General features: G+C 42.1%; 1 protein-coding gene across 1 annotated transcript in view; it reads right to left on the minus strand.

The window, feature by feature from the left end:
* Positions 1-22,433, minus strand: part of LOC144752568 (poly [ADP-ribose] polymerase tankyrase-2-like) — a 281,081-nt gene that overhangs the window by 224,349 nt on the left and 34,299 nt on the right. Inside the window, exons 2-5 of the mRNA XM_078640457.1 lie at positions 18,726-18,950; positions 17,979-18,074; positions 11,676-11,712; positions 1,198-1,273 (exon numbers count right to left, since the gene is read on the minus strand). Of these exons, the coding sequence (XP_078496583.1) occupies positions 1,198-1,273; positions 11,676-11,712; positions 17,979-18,074; positions 18,726-18,950 (434 nt within the window). The remainder of the gene's footprint in view (positions 1-1,197; positions 1,274-11,675; positions 11,713-17,978; positions 18,075-18,725; positions 18,951-22,433) is intronic.

The following is a 22,433-nucleotide window of genomic DNA, read 5'->3' on the forward strand; positions in this document are numbered from 1 at the left end:
AGGGTATTATTCACCACTTTAAGGAAAAAAGAGGGGAGGTTTTTTCACATGGTAATACAGTTGAATAGCACTGTACAGAACAAATCATGTGACAACCCGGTGGCACTTGGTGAAAAGTGATATATACAGTGATATATACAGTTGGTGATAGTGACAGTGCAAGTGTTGGCGCGTTGTGACAATTGGTGAAATTATAAAACAGTAATGTCTCCAAGGATCAAGTTGTAATCACTTAAAACATGAGTGGGTCATTTTTGGGGAGTACAAAACATAATAGGCGCCATAAAGTTAAGCTGTCATCCAAGGCGAAGTAGCGTGGATGGGAAGGGTCCAGGCAGTCAGTTACTGGTCCACAGCTGATCGAGGATTCGGTAGACTCTGGTCAGCGGGGACGGTAGACATCTGAATGAATCAGGACGGAAGAGGCGATAAGGGTTCTCTCAGTTGGACGTGGCTCGCAGTAAATGCAGGGGCTCCTGCCTTGATCAGCCGTGGACCAGAAACTGACTGCCTGGACCCTTCCCATCCACGCTACTTCGCCTTGGATGACGATCACTGCTTTCATCGACAACCCTGTCCTGATGACGATCCCGACTGACGGGGATCGAAACGCCGTCGACCTTACAGCTTAACTTTATGGCGCCTATTATGTTTTGTACTCCCCAAAAATGACCCACTCATGTTTTAAGTGATTACAACTTGATCCTTGGAGACATTACTGTTTTATAATTTCACCAATTGCCACCGGGTTGTCACATGATTTGTTCTGTACAGTGCTGTTCAACTGTATTACCATGTGAAAAAACCTCCCCTCTTTTTTCCTTAAAGTGGTGAATAATACCCTTTTCCTAAAAACTTTAGAGACTCCATTGTTTATTTATGTAATGCATATTGCATACACTTTTGAAATTGTCTTTTAAATGATACCTGTTGGGAATTGTTCTAATCTACAGTATACACCCATCCCAACGTGGTTTATGGGTCCACTCCTGTTATTCTTACACGGAGCACTAAGGTCATGACATACAGGCAAGCAGGAAACATGCAAGCTGCCTTTATGGTAAAGCAGCAGCATATATGGTCACAAATATCATACCTCAAAGGCTCCACCTCACGATGGACATAATTCACCAAGAAACCCTGGTAACTGAATATACATGATTATGTCATTTACACACATCTATGAAAGTACCATACCTTTCTTCCATCGCTGGCATGGCAGTTGACATTTAGAGGGGTAAGAATCGCCTTAAGTTTTTCTTCATTTCCACTTCTATAAAACAATAACACACCCTTTCAGTGATTCAATATAAACATTTATTGTACCAAATTAGAAGTCTCCCAAAGGAGAGCTAGGTATTGGTCTTTTGGAGAACAAATCACATGTGCCTTGAACACAAGCAGAAAGTAGAAACATTTTACAAATGCCTCTCCCATTCCACAATAAAACATACAGCATTTCTGTGCAGCTACTCAACTTCTAATGGCAATATTTTTGCAGTCGGTCTTGAAAAATAAAATGTGTTTTCAATTAAATAATAATTTTCAAAATGGCCTGCCACCCTCCAAATAATATCCACTTTTGGCATCTTCCATGTGTTAAAAGCACTGAGTGAGGGAAATTCCATAAAACATTGATCAATTTGTGAGTGTCAAAATAAATCCTAGCAGCAATGGTTAAATATAATGAATGGTTAATATAGGGACATACACAGGTAACAGAAGATAATTAACAAATACACAGGTAACAGAAGATAATTAACAAATACACCAAAGTCAAAGCCTACTTATTTTCAAGTCATAGCCAAGCATGCACTTCTTTCTCCTCTTTTTTTCCCCAGACTTGTATACTGAAATACACTGGTGCCGGACTGATGTGGATAGGCTTGGTTAACAACAAGATCTTCACCTCCAACAGTGAGTTTTGGCACATGTTTGTTGTCCCCGAGTCATCCTATTTCTATTGGACTAAAGAATAAAATGGCCAGAGTCGTACCACCAGTTCTGAGAACCAGTCATTCGTATTGCTGAAGTATAGAGGATCATCATCATAATTTTTTTTTCATACAGCACATGACCACTAGATATCCAAGCACTATTTGATAAGTAGGAATCAAGCAGAGAAGAGGAATGCACGAAACCATGAACCCGGTCTGACTATACTAAAATTTGAAGAAAGAAAGAAGGAAAAAAAGGAACCCAACCATTTATCATTCCTTAATTAAAAAAAAAAGCTGTTTTGAAAAGGTTGAATGAAGTATATCTGGACCAGAGGCATGGAAGAACACTACACCTTCAAGTAAGACCAGTAATTGGACCTTCCTCCCCTCATTTTTGCAAAATTAAGCAGAAAGCAACAGAGAGTTAGTAAGGCGAAGGCGATCTGATCAATGTACTGGCGTTACTGCCTGTGCTGCATAATGTTGATGGTTTGCTAGTTTGGGCACCTACAACAAAATCTAGTGTCAAATACATTTTATAAAATGAAGAGTCAACAAATTATGTGACTTTGACATGCTTCTCAGCTACAATGTATACCAAGGCCAGAATTAAAGTCACAAGAATGAAGACTTAAAAATAGATTGTACAGTTAATACAGAGTGTGTCAATTGTAAATATTCCAACTGAGAGGTTTTTGTGAAAATTGTTCTGCAGTTATTGAGAAACGAGAATAAAACCATCACAAAACAATCACATGTACAGATTATGTTAAATAAACACAGAGAAGTTCACTGCAGCAAAGATCTGCTAGGCCTATTAGATGTGCCCAAAGCATCCACACATTCCCTACTCTACTCAGAGGATCATTGTGAGTTGGACAGACCCCCTGCCAACCCACCAGTGTAGCAGAGTCCTCTATCCACCCAGAGAAGGACCATGTGCCTAATGTACAGATCACTGCCCAAAAACCTGAGATAGTTATGGCAAAAATGCTTTGCCTACACTTGAACAGACAATGTAAAGGCATTCGGTCGGCATTTTGTTTCCATCTGTTGCATTTTAGAAACCAGTGTGTGACCCTCACCTATTTTCCTTCCTAGGTCTGTAGTGCCCTGCAAGGCAGTCTCAGAAAATATTAAATTGGAAACTTTCTCAAAATGTGGCAAGATGAGTAGCATGCTAACCAAAAAGCACTCTGGTGTCAGCCGTCAGGTCAAAAGTGTTGTGCAGCTGAGCCAGTTGGGGCTTTGCTGTATGAAAGCCAGTGGATATGCCAGCACAAAATAAGAGAAGTAATACTATAAATTATTCAGTGGAAGAAGAGAGAGAGGGACATGTGACTTACCTTTGGTAACGCCTTATCTGGTAGAGGCATGATCTAGCCGCAGATTTCTTACTTTTAAATTTATCAGGCATCGGACTGGATACGGAAAAATTTTCTTCGAACAATACACCTACCCGCCAGTAGGTGACATTGGTCGGCTCCGAATGACTTTATTGGCGGCATCTCAGATGTTGTGATGCCCACTCAACCTATATAGTCGCCACCTCGGCGCGCGGCCATCAGTTACTTTTCACTACTTTCCACAGCAGGAGCGCAGAGCCATGAAGTGTGCCAACAGTGGTGTGTTTCTGAACAAATAGGGCCCTGAAAGGAAACAGCCCTGACCCTAAAAACCTGTCTAGCGTGCGGAGAGGATGGGGGGTCGGTAAGGAATCTGTGGCTAGATCATGTTTCTACTAGATAAGGCGTTACCATAGGTATGTAACTTGTTTATCTGATAGAGACATCTAGCCAAAGATTCCTTACCTTTGAATAGATACCTTAGCAAAGCCATCCCAAGAGGAGGGACTATGGACAAGTTTAGGCCAGGAAGTCCTGCAGGACAGAGCAGCCAAAAAAGGCCCTTACTGCAAACTTGACTGACCAGGCAGTAGTGCTTGGTGAATGCGTGCGGAGATGCCCACGAAGATGCCTTATAAATGCTGAGTTCTGAGACTCCATGATTGGCTTTAAGCCTTCAGGAGGCTGCTTTTTGGCCAGAGTAAAGCAGATTTTGATCACCAAGATTGTCCTTTTCTGCACCGCGTGAACCTTTTTCGCTCCCACTTACCCCACGAAGAGTTGGTCATCCACTTGAGACACCTGTGTGCTTTCAAGGAAGAACGATAAAGCTCTTTTTGGGTCCAGACGGTGGAGCTGCTCCTCTTCTTCAAAGTCATGTGGAGAAGAACAGAAAGTGGGATGGGTGACATATTTCCAAACGTAGAATGGTGTTACCGCGTTGGATAAGAAAGAGGCCCTAGTATGAAGCACCAATTTATCAGGGAAATGGTTGGGTAAGGAGGCTTGGATGACAGAGCCTGCAATTCACTCACCCACCTGCCCGATGCGATTGCCACTAAAGAATGCCGTTTTGATGCTAAGCAGCCAAAGGGGTAATAGTACAAAGGTTCGAATGGAGCACACATCAGGAAGCGGAGAACCAAATTAAGGTCCCACTGAAGCATGGTGAAAGGGGGAGATGAAAACATACCCTTTGAGAAATCCTTTTACAATAGGGGATTTAAATAAAGAGGGTTGGTCAGCCGGTCTCAAAAAGGCAGCAAGGGCCGAAAGGTACCCTTTGAGAGTGCCCAGAGCAGAGCCCTGCTGGGCAAGTGTCAAAATAACAAGCAAGAAAGAGGATCAATAGATCTTTGTGTACAATATTTTACAAATTTGTGCCAGCTGCAGTGGCACATGACATGGTCTTAGTAGAGGGACGTCTGGCTGCTAAAATAGCATTTCAGACTTCGGTAGTAAGGGCGAAAGTTATAAACTGCCACTGCTCAATCTCCACGCTAGAAGGTGTAGAATTGCCAGGCTCAGATGGAGGATCCTTGCCTGCTGCTGCAACAGAAGATCCTCCCAAAGGGGCAGCCTGATCAGTGGATCGTTGCTTAATTGGAGAACCACGAAATACCCGACTCTGCATGCCCAGTCCGGAGCCACAAGAATGACTTGGGCTCGATCGCTCCTGACCTTCTCAAGCACCCTGTGCTAGAGTGGTATGGGCAGAAAGTGTATAGGAGGCCCGAGCTAGACTCCAGATGAAAAGCGTCTCCGAGAGCCGGCTTGGAAACTCCAACACACAAAACTGCTGGCATTGTGTGTACTCTGCGGAGGTGAACAGATGTAACTAAGGATCCCCCTACTGCTGAAAGGCTCTGCACCACCTCCAGATGGAGACACCATTCGTGAACCATTATGCATAGATAGCAGAGTTTGTCTGCCCTGGCATTCAGGGAGCCTGCCATGTGTTGAATCACCAGTGATATGCCCTGCTGGTCCAGCCACGTCCAGAGATGCAAAGCTTCTTGACAAAGGGTCCATGACTCCACCACACCCTGTTTGTTGCAGTACCACATGACGGTGGCATCTGATCACTTGCACCAGTTTTCCCTTGATAGAAGGAAGAAAAGCTTTCAATGCCAAGCGAATTACTCGGAGCTCCAGCAAGTTGATGTGGAGCCTGAATTCCACCAGAAACCAGATTCCTCTTATCCCCACCTGGCCGCCCCATCCCAGGAGTGATGCACCTGTCACTACTGTGGGATCTGGTTAGGGCTGCGGTTCCCAAACTGTGAGCCGCAGCTCCTCAGTGCGCCGTAATGAGGTGCCAGGGGCGCCGCGCACAGTAGGGTGACCAACCATCCGTAAATTCCACGGACCGTCCCTGCCTTTTATCTGTAATTGTGGCCATCACAGGGAGCAGCACTGCTCCCTGTGAGAGGCCTCACCCCCGCTGCTGGTGCCACCTCGCACTCCTCCAGGAGCACAAGAGCAGCCCCTCCCGCCCATTGAAATTCTGTAAGGGGCGGATTGCCACATACAGAATGACAACGGGGCAGTCAGGGGTGCTAAAGCATGTGGTGGCGGCCTCCAGCCTCAGTGTACAGAAGGGCAATCTGTAAGAAAAAAAGTAAAACGCCGACGCTGCAACGTTAGAAAATACTTCATTTAAGAAGCCTGTCAAATAAGTTTAAAAGAACAGGTTATCGTTTTTTTCACTGTCTCATCATTTATGAACTGAAGTATTTTCAATATTATATTCAACAAAGCCATGGTTGCTGCTTTTTTATTTTAAGGAACTAGCAACCATTGACAAAGCCAATAGTCCTGGCTTGTTGTTGGTGCAATGATACTTGCTGTATTATATATCTGGATGCAATGACATAAACAACATAATACCAGTCGGGTGCAACACTATGCTAAGCGCAGATTTCTAGCCTAGGTGTTTTAAACTGCGCTCTTAATTACATCCAACACCCCCTTTGAAGAGACCGCCCAGTTTTTTTACACCGCTTAAAGCCCTGGAAACAACACCATGTTACAGTAACCTCACATCCTGGCACTGTGCATCATGTGTGACTCATGACTTCTACGTTTTCAGCCTGTCTATGTGCAGGGGCATAGTGAACTCTTCCCCCACTGCACCCCACCCCTTGCTGTAGTTCGTTCTTGATAGGCCTCTTCTGCCTGCAACTCTGCAGACAAAGGCTCAGCTCATAATGTGGAAAGGTGGGTGAGTAAATAAGTGAAGGAATGTCTGAATGGCTGGATGGATGGATTACTGAAAGGATGGTTGCATGAATGAAAGGGGGAATGGATAGATAATGAAAGGATGGATGGATGAGTGAATGAGTGGAAGTATGGATGAGAGAAAAGGTAAATAGATGGATGTATGGGTGGAAAGGTAGATGGATGGGTAAAAGTGTGCATGGGTGTGTGAAAGGATGGATGGATGAGTGAAAGGGCAGCTGATGGGTGAGTGAATTGGTGGATGGGTGTGTGAAAAGATGGATGGATGAATGAAAGGGTAGATGATGGGCAAGTGAATGGATGGATGAATTGATAAGTGAAATGATGAATGGATGGATGAGTAAAAGGATGGATGTAAGGATTGATGAGTTAGTGAAAGGGGGTAGATGGACAAAAGGATGGATAGATTAGTGAAGTGAAAGGGTGGATGGATGAGAGAACGGATGGTTGGATGAGTGAAATAATGCGTCCCAATTACTTTAAGGAAGATAACAGGAGGTACATACCACCCACCCACCGGTAAAAAAATGGTGGGGAGCCTCGGCCAACTGCCGATTAGGTCAAGGGAGCCACAGGTCAAATAAGTTTGGGAACCACTGTGTTAGGGGAAGGGAGAGGGAGAGTGATCTGCCTCTGACCCAATCACAGTTGGTCAGCCACCACTGCAGGTCCTGTGCAGTTCCCTCAGAGATCTGGACCATGGCAGAGAGTTCGCTGATGCTGCGTCCACTTGAACTTCAGGTCCCACTGCAGAGCCCACGTATGCCATCTGGCATGTGTCACAAGCAGGATGCAGGAGACCATGAGGCCTGGCGGCCTTAGAGTCATTCTCACCAAAATCCAGGCTAGAGGCTGAAACATCAGTATCATAGCCTGAATATCTTGGGCTCGCCATTCAGGAGGAGAAGCCCAAAATAACCCTGTATCCAGAACAGCTCAGATGAAAGGGAGCGTCTGAGAGGGTGTCAGGTGTGACTTCAGCAAGCTGATAGAGCTGCTCAGTGAATGCAGGATGTTGGCTGTAGTCTGGAGGTGGGAAATGACAGCCTGAGACGAACCCGCCTTCAACAATCAATTGTGGAGATTGGGGGGAAGACTAGCAACCCTGATCTGCACAGATGACCTGCGACCACCGCCATTACCTTGGGAACACTGAGGGGCGCAGGCAAGGCCAAAGGGGAGCACAGTGAACAGAAATTGCTCATGACCTACTGAAAACTGCAGGTAGCGCCGATAGGTCTTGCATCTGCGAGAGTTAGAGCTACCAGCATTGTCAATGTCAATGTGTTTGGAGTGAAGTGGATGTATGTGGTGTGGAGTGAAATGGTTAGTTCTGGAATTGTGTGGGGTGGAACTGTGTAGTGTGGAATGGATTTGTGAAATGGAATTATGTGGCATGGTGAACAGATTGGGGTGGGAGCTACACAGAATAGAGGGATGGGTAGTTTGTGGACAAAGTGCTCAATGACCACCAGACAGAGTTACCTGTGTCAGTTGGCGTGATGAGGGCTGTAAGTATGACAGGAAGCTCACTTGCCAGGAATGGCTCTGCAGCACTGATTGCACAGCTGATGCCTTGGCTCTAATGTCTGTGTAAGAAAGACACTTGCCCTGCTACTGCCATGGATGTCGAGGCGCCACAATGCCAGGGGTAGCAGAACTGAAAACATTAGCCCTTTGACCATCAATGACATTACAATTTTGACCAACTGATCCACCTTAAACCCCTCAATACCATATTTGCTACTGTGGGGTGACAGAAACGACAACACGTCTAAGGGAAGCTTCCACTGCAAATGGATATAGCCTAAGCCCAAGTATTAACTGTGGTCTCTCTCTTTCTACACATGTGTGGCTTGCTTTGCTTATACTAGTATGGTACTAGCTCTGTATGTGGAAAGGAATCTTGCATGCTGATGCCCATGTGGTGGTAAGAGCGACAAGGAACAAATGATCGAGAGACACACTTGCACAGTTGCACTACTGATACCCAAGTAAGGGGTACCTGTCATCCATGGGAGAAAGCTTGCACCGCTAATACCCAAGTGATAAGAGGGACACGGTATGTGTGATTGAGAGAGATGCTTGCATTAGAGATGCCTATGCAAGAGACACACATGAGAAAGCTTGCACCGCTCATGCACGTGTGTCGCCTACACTGCTGAGGTCTTAGTGGCATCTGTTGTCGATGCGAGGACGCTTGCACTGCTGAGGCAGATGTGGTGCGTCCATCCATGCGTGTCTGGTGAGTTTGTGAGACGCGCGCTGGCACTACTGAGGCAATGTGGTGCACCCTGGCCTGTGTGGTGAGTTTGAAAGACGGGTGCTTGCACTGCTGAAAGAGATGTGGTGCGCCAGTGCGTGTGGTGCAGTAAGTTTGTGAGGCAGACGCTTGTTCTGCTGATGCACTTGTGGCATCTGTACTTTATAGAAGTTTGAGCTAAACTTTTATTGAAGTAAGCAAAGGATCTGGTCTCAGGACTGTGAATGCAAGTCGCATGTCGTCTGTCACACTGTACAACATCCCCTGAGAAGTCTGTCATCCTCCACAATGCCATTTGCCTGCAAATGGATCTGTGTCAGAGTGAAGTGGCTTTCTAGAGAGAGTAAGGGTGTCAATGACTCCTGGTACGGACACTCATGTAACGTGGTGCACTGTAGTTGGGAAGATAGCAGAGTAGCCTGCTGCAGATGTCTCTGTGGAGCCTTACAATATCACAGTAAAATAACCAGCACAGTTGACTCCCACTCAAATTCCAGAAGTTGATCAAAAGAATAATTTTTGTGACCAGGATTAGCCCCTCCCATTATTTGAAGCATATAGTAATTTCAGTTTATGGGAAAGGGTCTCCAAATGGTTACAAATTTTTTGATTCACGGTACATAAGAAAAGGGTTTCCCTTTTTTTGTTGAAACGGAGAGCTTCATGAACTTTAACATAAAAACAGCATATTAGCGCATCCAACTTCCCTAACAGCTCACCCATAGCCTGGGAGGGGAAATAACGTTAAAACAATTTGTTAAAAGGTGTCTTAATTAAGGGTGCAATTTTACAAATTTAAAAGGCATGGGGGCACGGCTAGCAGGCAATGTGTAGAGCCACTCCCAAGGGAATAACAGGACAAGTATATTTTTAGAGAGGAACTATATGGGTGCATCAAAGCAGAAGCTGAGGGGCATGAAGCAGCTCGTGTATCCGCCGCGAGGGAGCTATCAAGACGCTGACATGGGGGTTTTACCCAGCGGACAGCCCAGGTAACCAGCTCCCAATGGTTCCAAGCTAGATCTAGTCAGCACATAATAGAGTTTGGGCACACATTCATAAGCCAGCCAATAGCTCAGCAAGCTAGACACTCGGCGCTGACATCAACTGGACAATAACTCCAGTTATTAAACAAGCAACAGAGCGGGAGGTGCAGACGCAATGATAAAAGATAAAGTGTGCCATCCGGGAACAAAGTAGTGATTATGTGAAGCTTTTATAGCACTAGTCAAGTGAAAAGGTTTGACGCAGTGTTAAAGTAACGTGGCAGGTGGGGTGAGGGACGAGGAGGGGTGTAGCAAGCAACGGAGCAGAAGGTGCGGCCGCAATGATGAACAGGCCAAAAGAAGAAAAATAGTGCCTTTCACAAACAATAAACAAACGAGTAAGACCACATTTAACAGGGGCAGGCTACATGTTGAACTAAGACAACAAAGAGACCATAGCAAAGCAATATCATACGAGGGGACCTACAAGGAACCAATGAGAAACAAAGGGTATACACAAATCCCAGAGGAGATACAGCATGTCTAAAAGACAGCACATGCGCACCGCTTAAGCTTGACCTAAAATGGAAACTAGAAAATTTGATTTAAAAAAGATAATAGAAAAAAAGTTTGTCCCAAGATGAAAGTTAAAGCAAAGTTGAGGGAGACATCTTGGTTTAATGAGCAGTTAGTTAAGGTACGAGAGAATGTAGAGTGCATCAGCTGAGCGTAATGTATGGGCTAACGCTAATAATAATAATAATAATAATAATAATAATAATAATAATAATCCACATTTGTAAAGCGCACAATCACCCGTATGGGTCTCTAGGCGCTGGGGGCCGTCTGGAAGATTAAGCAAGCTATTGCCCAGAGTCACATGGTGCTGGGCTAACCTGCCGCCGGAGCCGGGGATCGAACCCTGATCCCCAGATTCCAGCATCAGTCGCCCTGGCCGCGGCGCCACACCTCTCCCACGCTAGGATTTAGGGAAGAGAGAGATGGGTAAAGGGATTGGTTTAGGGTTTGGTAAACCTTAGGGTTGTGCTATTATTAGAACAAGAGATGGTGTAAGCCACGCTATAAAGGATGGTGTTGTGCTTATGGATGGAGTAGAAGGTCGTATTAGCACTGGTGCTAGGATTAGCATTGGAGTATGGTATGGAGTTATGGTTAAATTATGTTTAGGCATGGAGTAGGTAGGGTTAATGTATACAGATTAAGAGTTCGCAAATGTAGTGGTAAATATTTGACAAACTCTACATTTTGATATTTTCGTGTTTACAATTACTTTCACTTCATTTTTTAATTTAATATTTTTACTGCAATCAATCTAATACTGAGTCAATTGCTAAATTAATTTACTATCTTGGCACACAAAAAGGGCCACTTAGTTTTTTAAAAAAAAGTATTTCCGGTAGTACTGTATCAGTGGTCTGGCTAAAAGACAAGTAGAAGACAGCCACAAGTATTCTCCAATCCAAGACAGAGTTGCAAAGCAAACACAAAATGGATTTGTTTTAATATGGCATTATCCAGCTCTGGCAAGATCATGCACCAAAATAGGCAGTAATTTACTGGCTTTTCCGTGCACCAATATATTCTGGAATTCACTGGCTTCTATATATTCTCAGATTGTCCCAATACAGTACAGTACTGAGTAGGAACTCTGGCTCCAAGAGGCAATCGCATTCATTATAGGCACCACAGTTAAGAGATTACATTTATTCAAAACTGAACATTTGCTGGTACCATTTTCCATGTTTTGAGATTGCCTTTCAAAAACTTTTCTATTCCTAATAAAGGACATTCACTCATCATCACCATCATTGTGTGGCCCAAGTATGGCGTTAAAACAACGTACACATTTATGTAGCAGTTTATGTGGCATTTTGTTTACCTGGCACACTCTAAGACCTCATCCTTCTTGTATTCACCTGAAAGAGATAATTATGGCTTTACTAAAATGAACTCTTATGCTGAAGTTACACACACAATAACACCCTCTTTTGCTTAGTCAGAAAAATTTCAAAGGTTATTAAAAACAAGCACTGACAAAGCCATAATTTTTAGGCGCAAGTTTTAACAATACTTTATGTAGACTCCAGAGGCGAAGCAACCTGCAACGCCATTAGAGGACAGACTCAGCAGGTTGAAAGGGTGAAAGTTTAATGAGAACATGCAGAACTACAAATATGTTCAATGTGCTTACAATTGTGGTTATAAATGTCAAACGTTTGAATTCACACATCCAGTTGTCCAATCTTTTAACTAATAAATTAAAAGGGGTGATTCGCAATATCAGGTCATTAGAGTCTCACTGGAAGGTGGCCCTTTGCCAATAGAGAAAACCTTCACAGGACAATACGCAAAGTCAAAAACAAAGTATTATTAATGTTTAGAAATTACAGAAGCCAAAAATGTAGTTAGTAAAATTTAAATCAGCATCTATAATGCATCAAATAATACCAATTGCGAGAGGTCATAACATGAGGTTTTCCTCCACAGCAAATAAATAACCAAAACAATGTAATTAAACGAAGGAATAGCATACATTTCCTCAGTTCAAGGGTCGAGGAATGTCTAGGTATAAACCATCAAGAGGACGAACATGAATACTGTCTTCAAGGAAAGAGCAAAAAGTCTAAGTATAAACTACATAGACTAGCATATACTGCACAGTTCAAAAAGCAAGAAAAGTCTCAAAGTATATTCAGCTGACAGACCAACTTGGACTCTACCTTCGAGACAGTAAGCAAAAAGTCAAGTACAGAGTCAGATAACAGCCTCACATAGAGACGGTTTGGTTTGAAGGAAAAGAAAAGTTGTGCACATATCTCAGAAAGGGCATAATTTATAGATTTCAAATAATGAAAAGCCACACACTCGACATGGTGCGATTCAAACATTATAGTGCAGTACTGCAAAGTTGCATGATATGAACCAAACACCATTGGAGAAATTGAGTTACCTGGAAAAATAAATATTTAGAAAACGTCTACATTATGAATTATAATTCAACACTCTACCCTAAAAACAGAAAGACATTGCACTATTGAAGATGACAATATACAATAAAAACGTTTAAAATGAATGAAGTAAAGTTGTGATCTGGACAGGCCTTGAAATTGCTAATTGCACAGCACATCTTCCACAGTTTCCGTCTCAAGGAACACAAAGTAATGCATTTAGTGACTAACTTCTGTGGCACCATGAAAAAGAAATCTATTTCAATGATGTTTTTTAAACGGAAAAGAAGACCAGCTAGAGACATGAAGGTGGAAAGCTCTTTCAAAACAAAGAAAATAATATAAACAGTTTTAGTCTATAATGAGGAGTGCAAGTCAGTGCAAACAGACTGCGGCCCAGTAATGCCAAACACCACCAAGTTAAGCTAACTTAAACAAAGCTATCAAGGATTATTTAAATGAATAAAAACAGTCCCATATCTCCCCCCGATGTTTGCTCAAATAGCCACAAACTACCCCATACTACACTACAACACATCAATCATTCTTGGTTTCTTCAGCTTTGTGGTCTCCAAGGCTTTCATCTCATCATACAAATTAACTTTGAGGTAGCTTATTTCGATCTCCTCTCTTTTCCTGGGCATCATCTTCTTTCCTCATCCACATTTAGGAACTCTCTTAAAACAGATAACTTCTAATAATATTACAATTAGACTTAGAACACGAATTATTATGGATGTTAGTATTTTATTTAGCAAGCCATCACCCAACGTCAAAGCATTCCCCATCTTCGCAATTCCCTCCTCAATATTACTAAACCATAAACCACCTGTTTACCATAACAAGTTCTCCCAAAGTTTTAAGTTCATGGGCACTAGGAGTCATATTAGCAATATATTTATTAATTTTCATGCTGTTTTCATGTACAACACTGCTGGACTAACACTTAAGTAGACAACTGTCCAATTTTCACATTATCTAATGCCACACAAATGGGGGGGGGGGGATCAACACCCCAAATAAGCAGTTAACCAAAAACATGTTTCACTCTCTTAAGACGCACTCCACTCATTTTACTCAAATTATCAGTTTGGTCTACTTTATAAAAACTAGAGCAAAGTAGGATGTACCTATCCAGTCACTTGGAATGTTAAAATAAGCAGGTTTACTGCAAAAGTGATTAATACCTCTCAATATTGGATCACCCCCAACATATCTCTAATAATATATATATATAAAATATATATATATATATATATATATATATATATATATATATATATATATATATATATATATATATATATTCCCGCTCCGTGTACACCTGCCGACCGCACTCGTAGGCTGGTGCTTGCTTTGTCGGGGGTGTGCCCGACATTCAATATTTGCTCAAACAATTCTCAAACCGCTGTCGCGCGGAAAAAGAGATAGCAGCACTCCAAGGGTGTATGCACAAAGATTATTTCAAGAACGCGCTTTCGGCACTCGGCCTTCTTCAGTATTAGATCAGTTGCCACAAACAACTACCATTTAAAATAAAGGTCACATGACATATGGACAGAAAAAACGGACTTGAGTGCAAACACCCAGAAAGATATTGAAGTTCCTAACCTGTACCACACCATATGTGGTGTACTGTCTGACATGTCCTTGTGGCAGAAGGTATGTCGGAAGTACTACGAATCCGGTTAAATTACGGATTTTGGAGCATCAGAGAGCGATTCAGAATGCGGACCCCAGTTATCCGGTGGCCAGGCATTTTGATTTAGAACATGCTCGTAACAGGGATCTGTTATCATATTTTTGTCTGGATGCTGTCCCGGTAAATGAAAGAGGGGGAGACAGGTTACAGAAACTTAGGCGACTCGAGTCGCGATACATAATTGATCTTCAAACTAAGACACCGATGGGTTTAAACATACATGAAGACTTGGGAGTTCATCTAATATGATTGTGGGTGTATTATGATTCCGTAATTTTATGAACTATAATAATCTGTAATGAATTGAAAATATGACTATATAATGAGATGTGAGATGTACATCAATATGGACCTGGACAGAGGGCTTGGATAAAAGTGGCCCATTTAGGGCAAGATTGTAAAAGTATACAAGGGGAATAATTGATATGCATATACAATGCAAAATTCTGGTGCTAGTTGCAAATGGGGAACCCATGTAGGGTTTTGATTAATAATTTGATATGACTGTATATAAGATGATGGGATATCACGTGATGCATTCCGTTTCAGGTATTTTCCCATTCGAAAATGGCGATCATTGGCCTTTATTTATTTTGCACTATATAAGTGGATTAATCAATGTGCATATTCTGCTGCTAGTAACGAATGGTAGACCCATTCAGGGTTTGTATCGACAACATAATTAGAATGTATATGAAACAAAACGATATAATGGGATGTTTTCAGTCTCATGTACTTTCCCATTCCAAAATGGCGACCATTTGCTTTCGATTGTTTGCACTCAAGTCCGTTTTTTCTGTCCATATGTCATGTGACCTTTATTTTAAATGGTAGTTGTTTGTGGCAACTGATCTAATACTGAAGAAGGCCGAGTGCCGAAAGCGCGTTCTTGAAATAAACTTTGTGCATACACCCTTGGAGTGCTGCTATCTCTTTTTCCGTGCGACAGCGGTTTGAGAATTGTTTGAGCAAATATATATATATATATATATATATATATAAATAAAATATATATATATATATATATAAAATTATAAGTACAATCACTTGTTGCAATCATTACTGAAACATGCCCTTCATCACGTTTGTCTTGCATCACACATACAAGTCTTCGCTTGAGCAATCCCAAGCCTAGGATGCATCTGTGAACTTCTAGAACTAATTCCAGATCCACATTGAATTCTTTAGGTAAGTCCTGACCCAAAAGAATAGACATGTAACAATACATGCCACGCCATAGGAAAGAGGAATATGTATATAAGAAACACCTTTTGAAACAGATAACAATTACTCCCATAGCAAACAAACATTTTCTCCAAAGTATTATTAGAACTCTCTCTATGATCTAACCTATCTCTTTTAACATTAATATGCTGTGAGACAGTTTTGTTATTTGGAGCATGCACAACTGGATAATACAAACTCATAATCTTTGTTACTCAATTATTATAGAATAATCAAAGTGCATAAAAACAAATGCATAAGGACAATAAATGACGCAGGATCGTAAAGTATATTAAAAGAGATTAAGCAATAAAACCAATACAAAGCTTCCACCATTGAATTATGAAAATGGACACAAAAAGTAACTTATCTAGCTCCTAAAATTAATAGTATTCAAGACTCAACAAATCTACTCGCCCACTCGCTATGGCGTGGCGAGTAAGATTTTATCAGAACAAGCTATGTTTATGGCCTACTTGCAAGCTGACAGATGTTCTGTTCACTCACTAAGTGGAGAAGCATTAAGGATGGCTTTAAATCGTGTTTTGTATTTTGGCACATGTTTTTTCTGAATTCAGAGACAGAGGTCAAAAATCAGGTTATATCTACACGCATGACAATGTTCAATCAATGCACGAGATGCCACAGAATCCTCATTATGTAACAATACACCTGCAGGACCACAAATGCTCAGTCACATATATGCTCTCTCATACATAATACACATAACTAAATGCCTACCTTCGGAGACCTAAATCTGAGAGAAATGTGGGTCTTCCTCGCTGGTCTGTTTTGGCCCTCAATGTGACTAGCTGCTCTGCTTTGCCCTAATGGAGTTCAAGGGACAGGGAAGGAGAGATGGTGCACCTTGTGTTGGGCTTGCTGCAGGAATGGGAGGAAGATTATTAGTATTAAGTGGCTCCTTTGAGCTTCCTTCCTGGCCTGCCACAGGGCTGGACTCAAGAGCTACTCACTTGGTCGACTGGAGTCCTCACTGCAAGGTAGCATGGCAACAGGTCCAGGAGACCACTTCCACTTGTCTCACCCAGTTCAGAGACTTCTTTCCACCCTGGCTGAACCTATCCTGACCAGGCATGCTCAGCCAATGTAGAGAAGAACTATGGCTGAGATGCCTCTGCTAGTACAATGGTCATTTTATTCAGTATCCTTCCTTAACCTCTTCGCCGCGGGGGTAGTTCCCCCACGACGTGGGGGGAGGGGGGCTTGGCGGCGCAGTGCTCCTGACGAGCCCAGCTTGTCATGAGTCACAGCAGAGCTGTGCTCATGACGAGCTGGGCTTGTCACGACTCCGCCCACTGATTAATTCTCCCGCACAGGCGGGGAAACAATTGTGCGTGGGCGGACCGCGACCGTTATGACGAGCCCAGCTCCACTGTGACTCATGACGAGCTGAGCTTGTCATGAGCATGGAAGGGGTTAATGCTGGTAAACTAGGCCGTGCACATAGCATCTCAAAGCAGAGCAATGAGTCCACAAATTACTTGCATTTGCATGTCAAAGCTAGTCACAAACTAAGCAGGTGGTTTGAGGTCAAGCCATCAGCTTAGTTGCTTTCACAATGGCAGCTGGAAAAAGATTGATAAACTTAACAAATGCCATTTGACCGGTCTTTTATAGGGTAACAAAGCTCTGGCAAGTGTAAGCAAAGATGCACTATTTTAATAGTCTTCCTAAGCCTTATGAAAACCCTGCCTGACCTAAACAATATTCACCCTACAATCCTTTTCACAGCTATTAGGAGGTAAACCCATTGATTTATTTGCATTTAAAAAGAACATTTTTTATTAAAGCACAATATTTTCTGTTTATTTTCATATATATCTTGCTCAATACCATTAACAGATCATGAACAGGTAGGATAGTATTCTCGTCAAATTAAACACAACAATTAAAACAGTTACTTAAAAACAACAAAAATTAACACTACACACAGTGTATTCAGTACAAAAGTAAATTTCCACATAAGTTAGTCACCGTTGGCACCCTTAAATGCTAATATTTTTGCAAGCACTCCACTCCAACAATAAGGCACACACAATGAAAAAAAAAAAACAATTTTGATCCAATCACTCTAAACACGTGCTCAGACCAAGGACATACTGCCCCCTCAAAGCGTATATGTTTTGGCACAAATTAATAGATCTCAAGAGTACCAAATGGTTTGCTGTTTTCACTGAAAAGTGTAGCACATACGTCATAATAGTTACAATCTGGAAAACTGAAGAATGATGTGAAAGCGCCACTTATAGACTCAAAATGTAAAACCAAAACTCAAAGATATGTTCACCTGTCAACACTGGTATTGTAGAAGGGTCTGATAAGTCCAATGCAGTCTTTCCATCTGTATTGCGTATCGTTGGATCTGCTCCATGCTGCAACAGCACTACAAAAAAGATTAAATATGGTTAACCTCACCTGAACTGAGAGCACCTTGGATCAATCATTGAATAAAGGTACTCATACAGTGAAATTAAAATGGATCTGCACACTGTGCATTTGGAAGCACATTTCGTTATACTTCAGGATCAAAAAGCAGATTATTGTGCTGTGCACATTTTTATTCAATCAGTCGCAATCAACGGATAGATTTAACCACTGCAACACAGAAAAAAAAATAATAATTTAATTGTGTCAGATGTTCAGTGCAGAGTTTTTCCAATTCAGAATAAAAATCTTTTTAAATACTGTTGAAAAATTCATAACTGCCAAAACAAGGCATGAACATCGCTGTTTGATAAATATCTGCTGAAGTTGCTGACTAATTCAATTATGTAAACCAGTCAGGGTTTTTGCTCGTTCAAAGTCAGTTTATTTATTGTTGGCAATCCCGATTTTCGACCCTAGTTTTAATAGGGGGAAAAGAAACACCACAGTTGTTATAATCACTCTGAAAAATTACATTTTAATCAAAATGCAAAAGCTATAAAGTAGATGTGGTCAATAAATGAATGGTATGAACTGTTTCATTCATTAGAATAACTGCTAGACAGGAAGGATTTTGTAATTAATGATAAAATGGAAGAATAGGAAATACCTATGCAGACGTCAATCTTTCCTTTAATAGCAGATTCATGGAGAGGGGTATAGTTCCAATTATCACGTGCATTTGGATTCGCACCACGCCGCAAAAGAATTGTCACAACTTCTGCATGACCAAAAGAGCATGCATTATGCAGAGGAACAAGGCCACCATCATCTCTTGCATGGACATTTCCACCAGCCTGAAGAAGGCACTCCACTACATCCTTTCGTCCAAACCCTAGAAGAAAATAAACATAATGAACATGATCAATTTTATAAAACTACTAAGAATGTGTTTAATTGTAAAAATAAGACTTAACAGTGCAAAAAGTATAAAATATTGACAGTATTAAAGATTCAGATTAGAAATGGGCCTACAAAATCATCATATTCGGGAAGCATATTTATAATTTGAGAGAAACACAGACACACAACCCCGATCTTCACGATGAAGTTGGATTTATGTCGCTTCTCCTCCACACCCTCCCATGGCCATTACCACAACTATGTTTACAGAGTTTTGGGCTCAAAATAAGGTGGGTTTTGCAGCATGATATTTCATGGATTTCTGCCCGAAGTAGAATCACAGAGCATTAGTGAGATGCTGGATAATAATTCGCGTTTTTTGGAAATTAGACTTTAAAGAAAACCTACCAATTAGCAGCAGCTTGTTTTGTTAAACAAAGTCAGTCGGTAACGAAGTAAATCTAAATGAAAATACCTCTTCTAAAGTACAGAAACACTAAGCAGGAAAGAGTACTCCTAGGTTTTGGCTTCTGTGAAAGTCAAGAATCTACACCGTCACAAGATACACAGAAGGAGAACATTCAGCAGAAACCTGATTTGTCCATTTCAGTTGTACATTTGTGGGGTGCCCGCGCCAACAAGATAGACACGAGTAACAAAGACACCAAGTCTAGAGCAAGCAAACAAAGACATGCACAAATGAGAACACACTATTTAGGTTGGGTCTCTATTGAACAACCTCTCTCTGAACTACTAAGTTAGGGGAGAAAACAAGCATTGAAAATGCAATAGGTCTCGCCTTCGTTTAAGTTAAAGCAATTCTGTTTGTAAATAGTTTGCTTTTCAGCTTTGCTTTTATTACCGTTTTTCAATCTTCCATGTGCATATGCATGCATACCTGTATATGTATCATGCATATATTTGTATTTACGAGAGGTAGAGAGTAGTACAGAGGTAGAGAGAGAGGTCGACATGTAGAGAGTAGTAGTATAGAGTGAGTATTTGAGAGTGAGTAGAAGAGAGTGAGTAGTAGAGATGGAGTATTTGAGTAGTAGAATGTGATTAGAGTAATAGAGAGCGAATAGCAGAAAATGAATAGTAGAGAGTATTAGAGTTAGTAGAGAGTAGCGTAGCAGAGATTGAGTAATAGAGAGTGAGTAATAGAGTGAGTAGTAGAGAATGAGTAGCACAGAGTAATAGTGAGTGAGTAGTAGAGTGATTAGTAGTTAGTAGTAGAGTGAGTAGTAGAGAATGAGTAGTAGAAAGTAGGGAGTTAGTAGAGAGTGAGTAGATAGCAGTAGAGAGTGAGTAGTTGAGTGATTAGAGAGTAGTAGAGAGAAGTATAGAGTGAGTATTAGAGAGTGAGTAGCAGAGAGTAGTAGAGTGAGTAGTAAATAATTAGTATTGTGTAGTAGAGAGTGAGTAGTATAGAATGAGTAGTAGAGAGTGAGTAGAGGGAAGAAAGTAGTTGAGAGTGAGTAGTACATAGTGTGTAGTAGTGAGTAGAGTAGTAGAGAGTGAGTAGTAGAGAATAGTAGCGAAAAAGTAGTAGAGAGTGAGTAGTAGAGAGTGAGTAGTAGAGATTGAGTAGTAGTGATCCCACTGCACCTGCTGCACCCCTGACTGCACTCTGGTAGGGCTGGCTCCAGAGTAGTCTGTGGCCACTGTGCTGCCGCTAGGCCATCACTCAAGCAAGACACAGCGCTTCTACACCTGCTGCACCCCTGACTGCACTCTGGTAGGGCTGACTTTAGATCAGTCTGTGGCCGCTATGCTGCTACTTGGCCGTCGCTCAAGCAAGACACGGTGCAAAAGAACACCCAAAAATATTCTACCTTTATTCTGTAAACTTACCTGTGTACTGAAAGCGGCATTGGTAAGAAACGGCAATGAATAATGGCAAGCTGCAATTAATAACTGCAAGCTGCATACTGATAGCAGCATTTTAAAATAATAAGGAACAGCAATTAATAACAGCTCAAACACTCATCTGGATCCCTCAAGGAAGACACAGTGACACTGCAATTGCTGCACGTCTGACTGCACTATGGTAGGTCTGACTTTAGAGCAGTCTGTGGCCACTGTGCTGCTGCTAGGCAATCACAGGGGAGGGGACACGAGGGAGAGGAGGAGGAGCAGCGGAGCTTGAAACGAGGACAGGGGAGGAGAAAGCGGTTGTCTGACGTATACTTTTCTTTTCCCCTGACTTCCTTCAGCTGTAAAAGGTTTCTAATCTTTAGGATAAACCTTTTACAGCAGATGGAAGTCAGGGGAGCCAGTCCAAACGGGACAGCTCAAAAAGAGAAAAGAGTACATCACAAAGAGCTCTTTCCCAATGGCTGGCCACCGTTTAGCCTAAACGGTGACGCCAGCCAATGGGAAAGATCGGGGAAGGGCTTAAAGCCAAGAATCCAAGCTCCTCAACATCACTAAATCTCGCCAGCGAGAACGCGCCACTAGGCTTCGACCTAAAAACGGCAACGCAGCATTGGGAAAACAACAGGATACAGACAGACAAGGAACACAGAGACAAGTTGAAGTGAACAAACAATAATGAACTGAAATGTGAGTTCGCGAAATTAGTTATTCAAGGAGTCCATCACTATTAGTGAGACGGCTGAAAAGAAAACAAATGAGCCAGACACAAGCCCCTTAGCTTGCTGTGCAAAAGGATGAGGTCCTACAAGACATACGAGTGTCTGAGGCTATTCATTTTTTGGTCCAATGGGAAGGTGCTACACACGGTTGGTCCATGGGTGGGTATGTGTATAATGATGGGTGTTTGCGGAGAAGCATATCCGAGATCTAGGGAGGAGGCAAGCATGGCATGATAGAGGTGCTCGAGCAAGCCAGCTCCGTTTGGCACACTGTATCATCACTAGGATTATGGAGGTCATCCCCAACTTTAAAGGTTCCTCCCAGGTATACTGTGCAATCCCTGCCTTAACAGTGGCCCTTGCATAAAATGGTACTACTTGGAATATTGGGCTGCCTCATCATTATGCTGCAGGTCCCAGACATTAGACGTTCTAGCATACTGTAATCTTCTACTGTATAATGGGGGGCTTCTAGTTATGGCCACGGAATCCAGTCGCCCGCCTTGGCGCACAGGACCATGCCTGAAATAATAGCAGCATTGGGTTTATGAAGCCCTCCTAAATATATTATGCTTGTCCTAGGAATTATGTGGATTTTCATACAACAGGCATCCCTACATGCAACTGTGACGCATGGGAGGCCGGATTCTACAAATGGGGGGATTCATTAAAAGAGAATAATTGGTGAAAAAGACATCCAGTAATAGGGAATCAGAGCATTTGCTAACAACATGGGGGGACAGAAGGACAGGCCCACTTTGTGCAATTGAGGGTGACTAGTTTGACTCAAACATTCCCAAACGTCGCATGGAGAGATTGTTCTGGACAGGAACTGCTGCAATTTGATTACACTGCTTAATTTATCAGAAGTTACAAAT

Source organism: Lissotriton helveticus, chromosome 5_1, assembly GCF_964261635.1.
Source record: "Lissotriton helveticus chromosome 5_1, aLisHel1.1, whole genome shotgun sequence".
In the NCBI taxonomy this organism is placed as follows: Eukaryota; Metazoa; Chordata; class Amphibia; order Caudata; family Salamandridae; genus Lissotriton; species Lissotriton helveticus.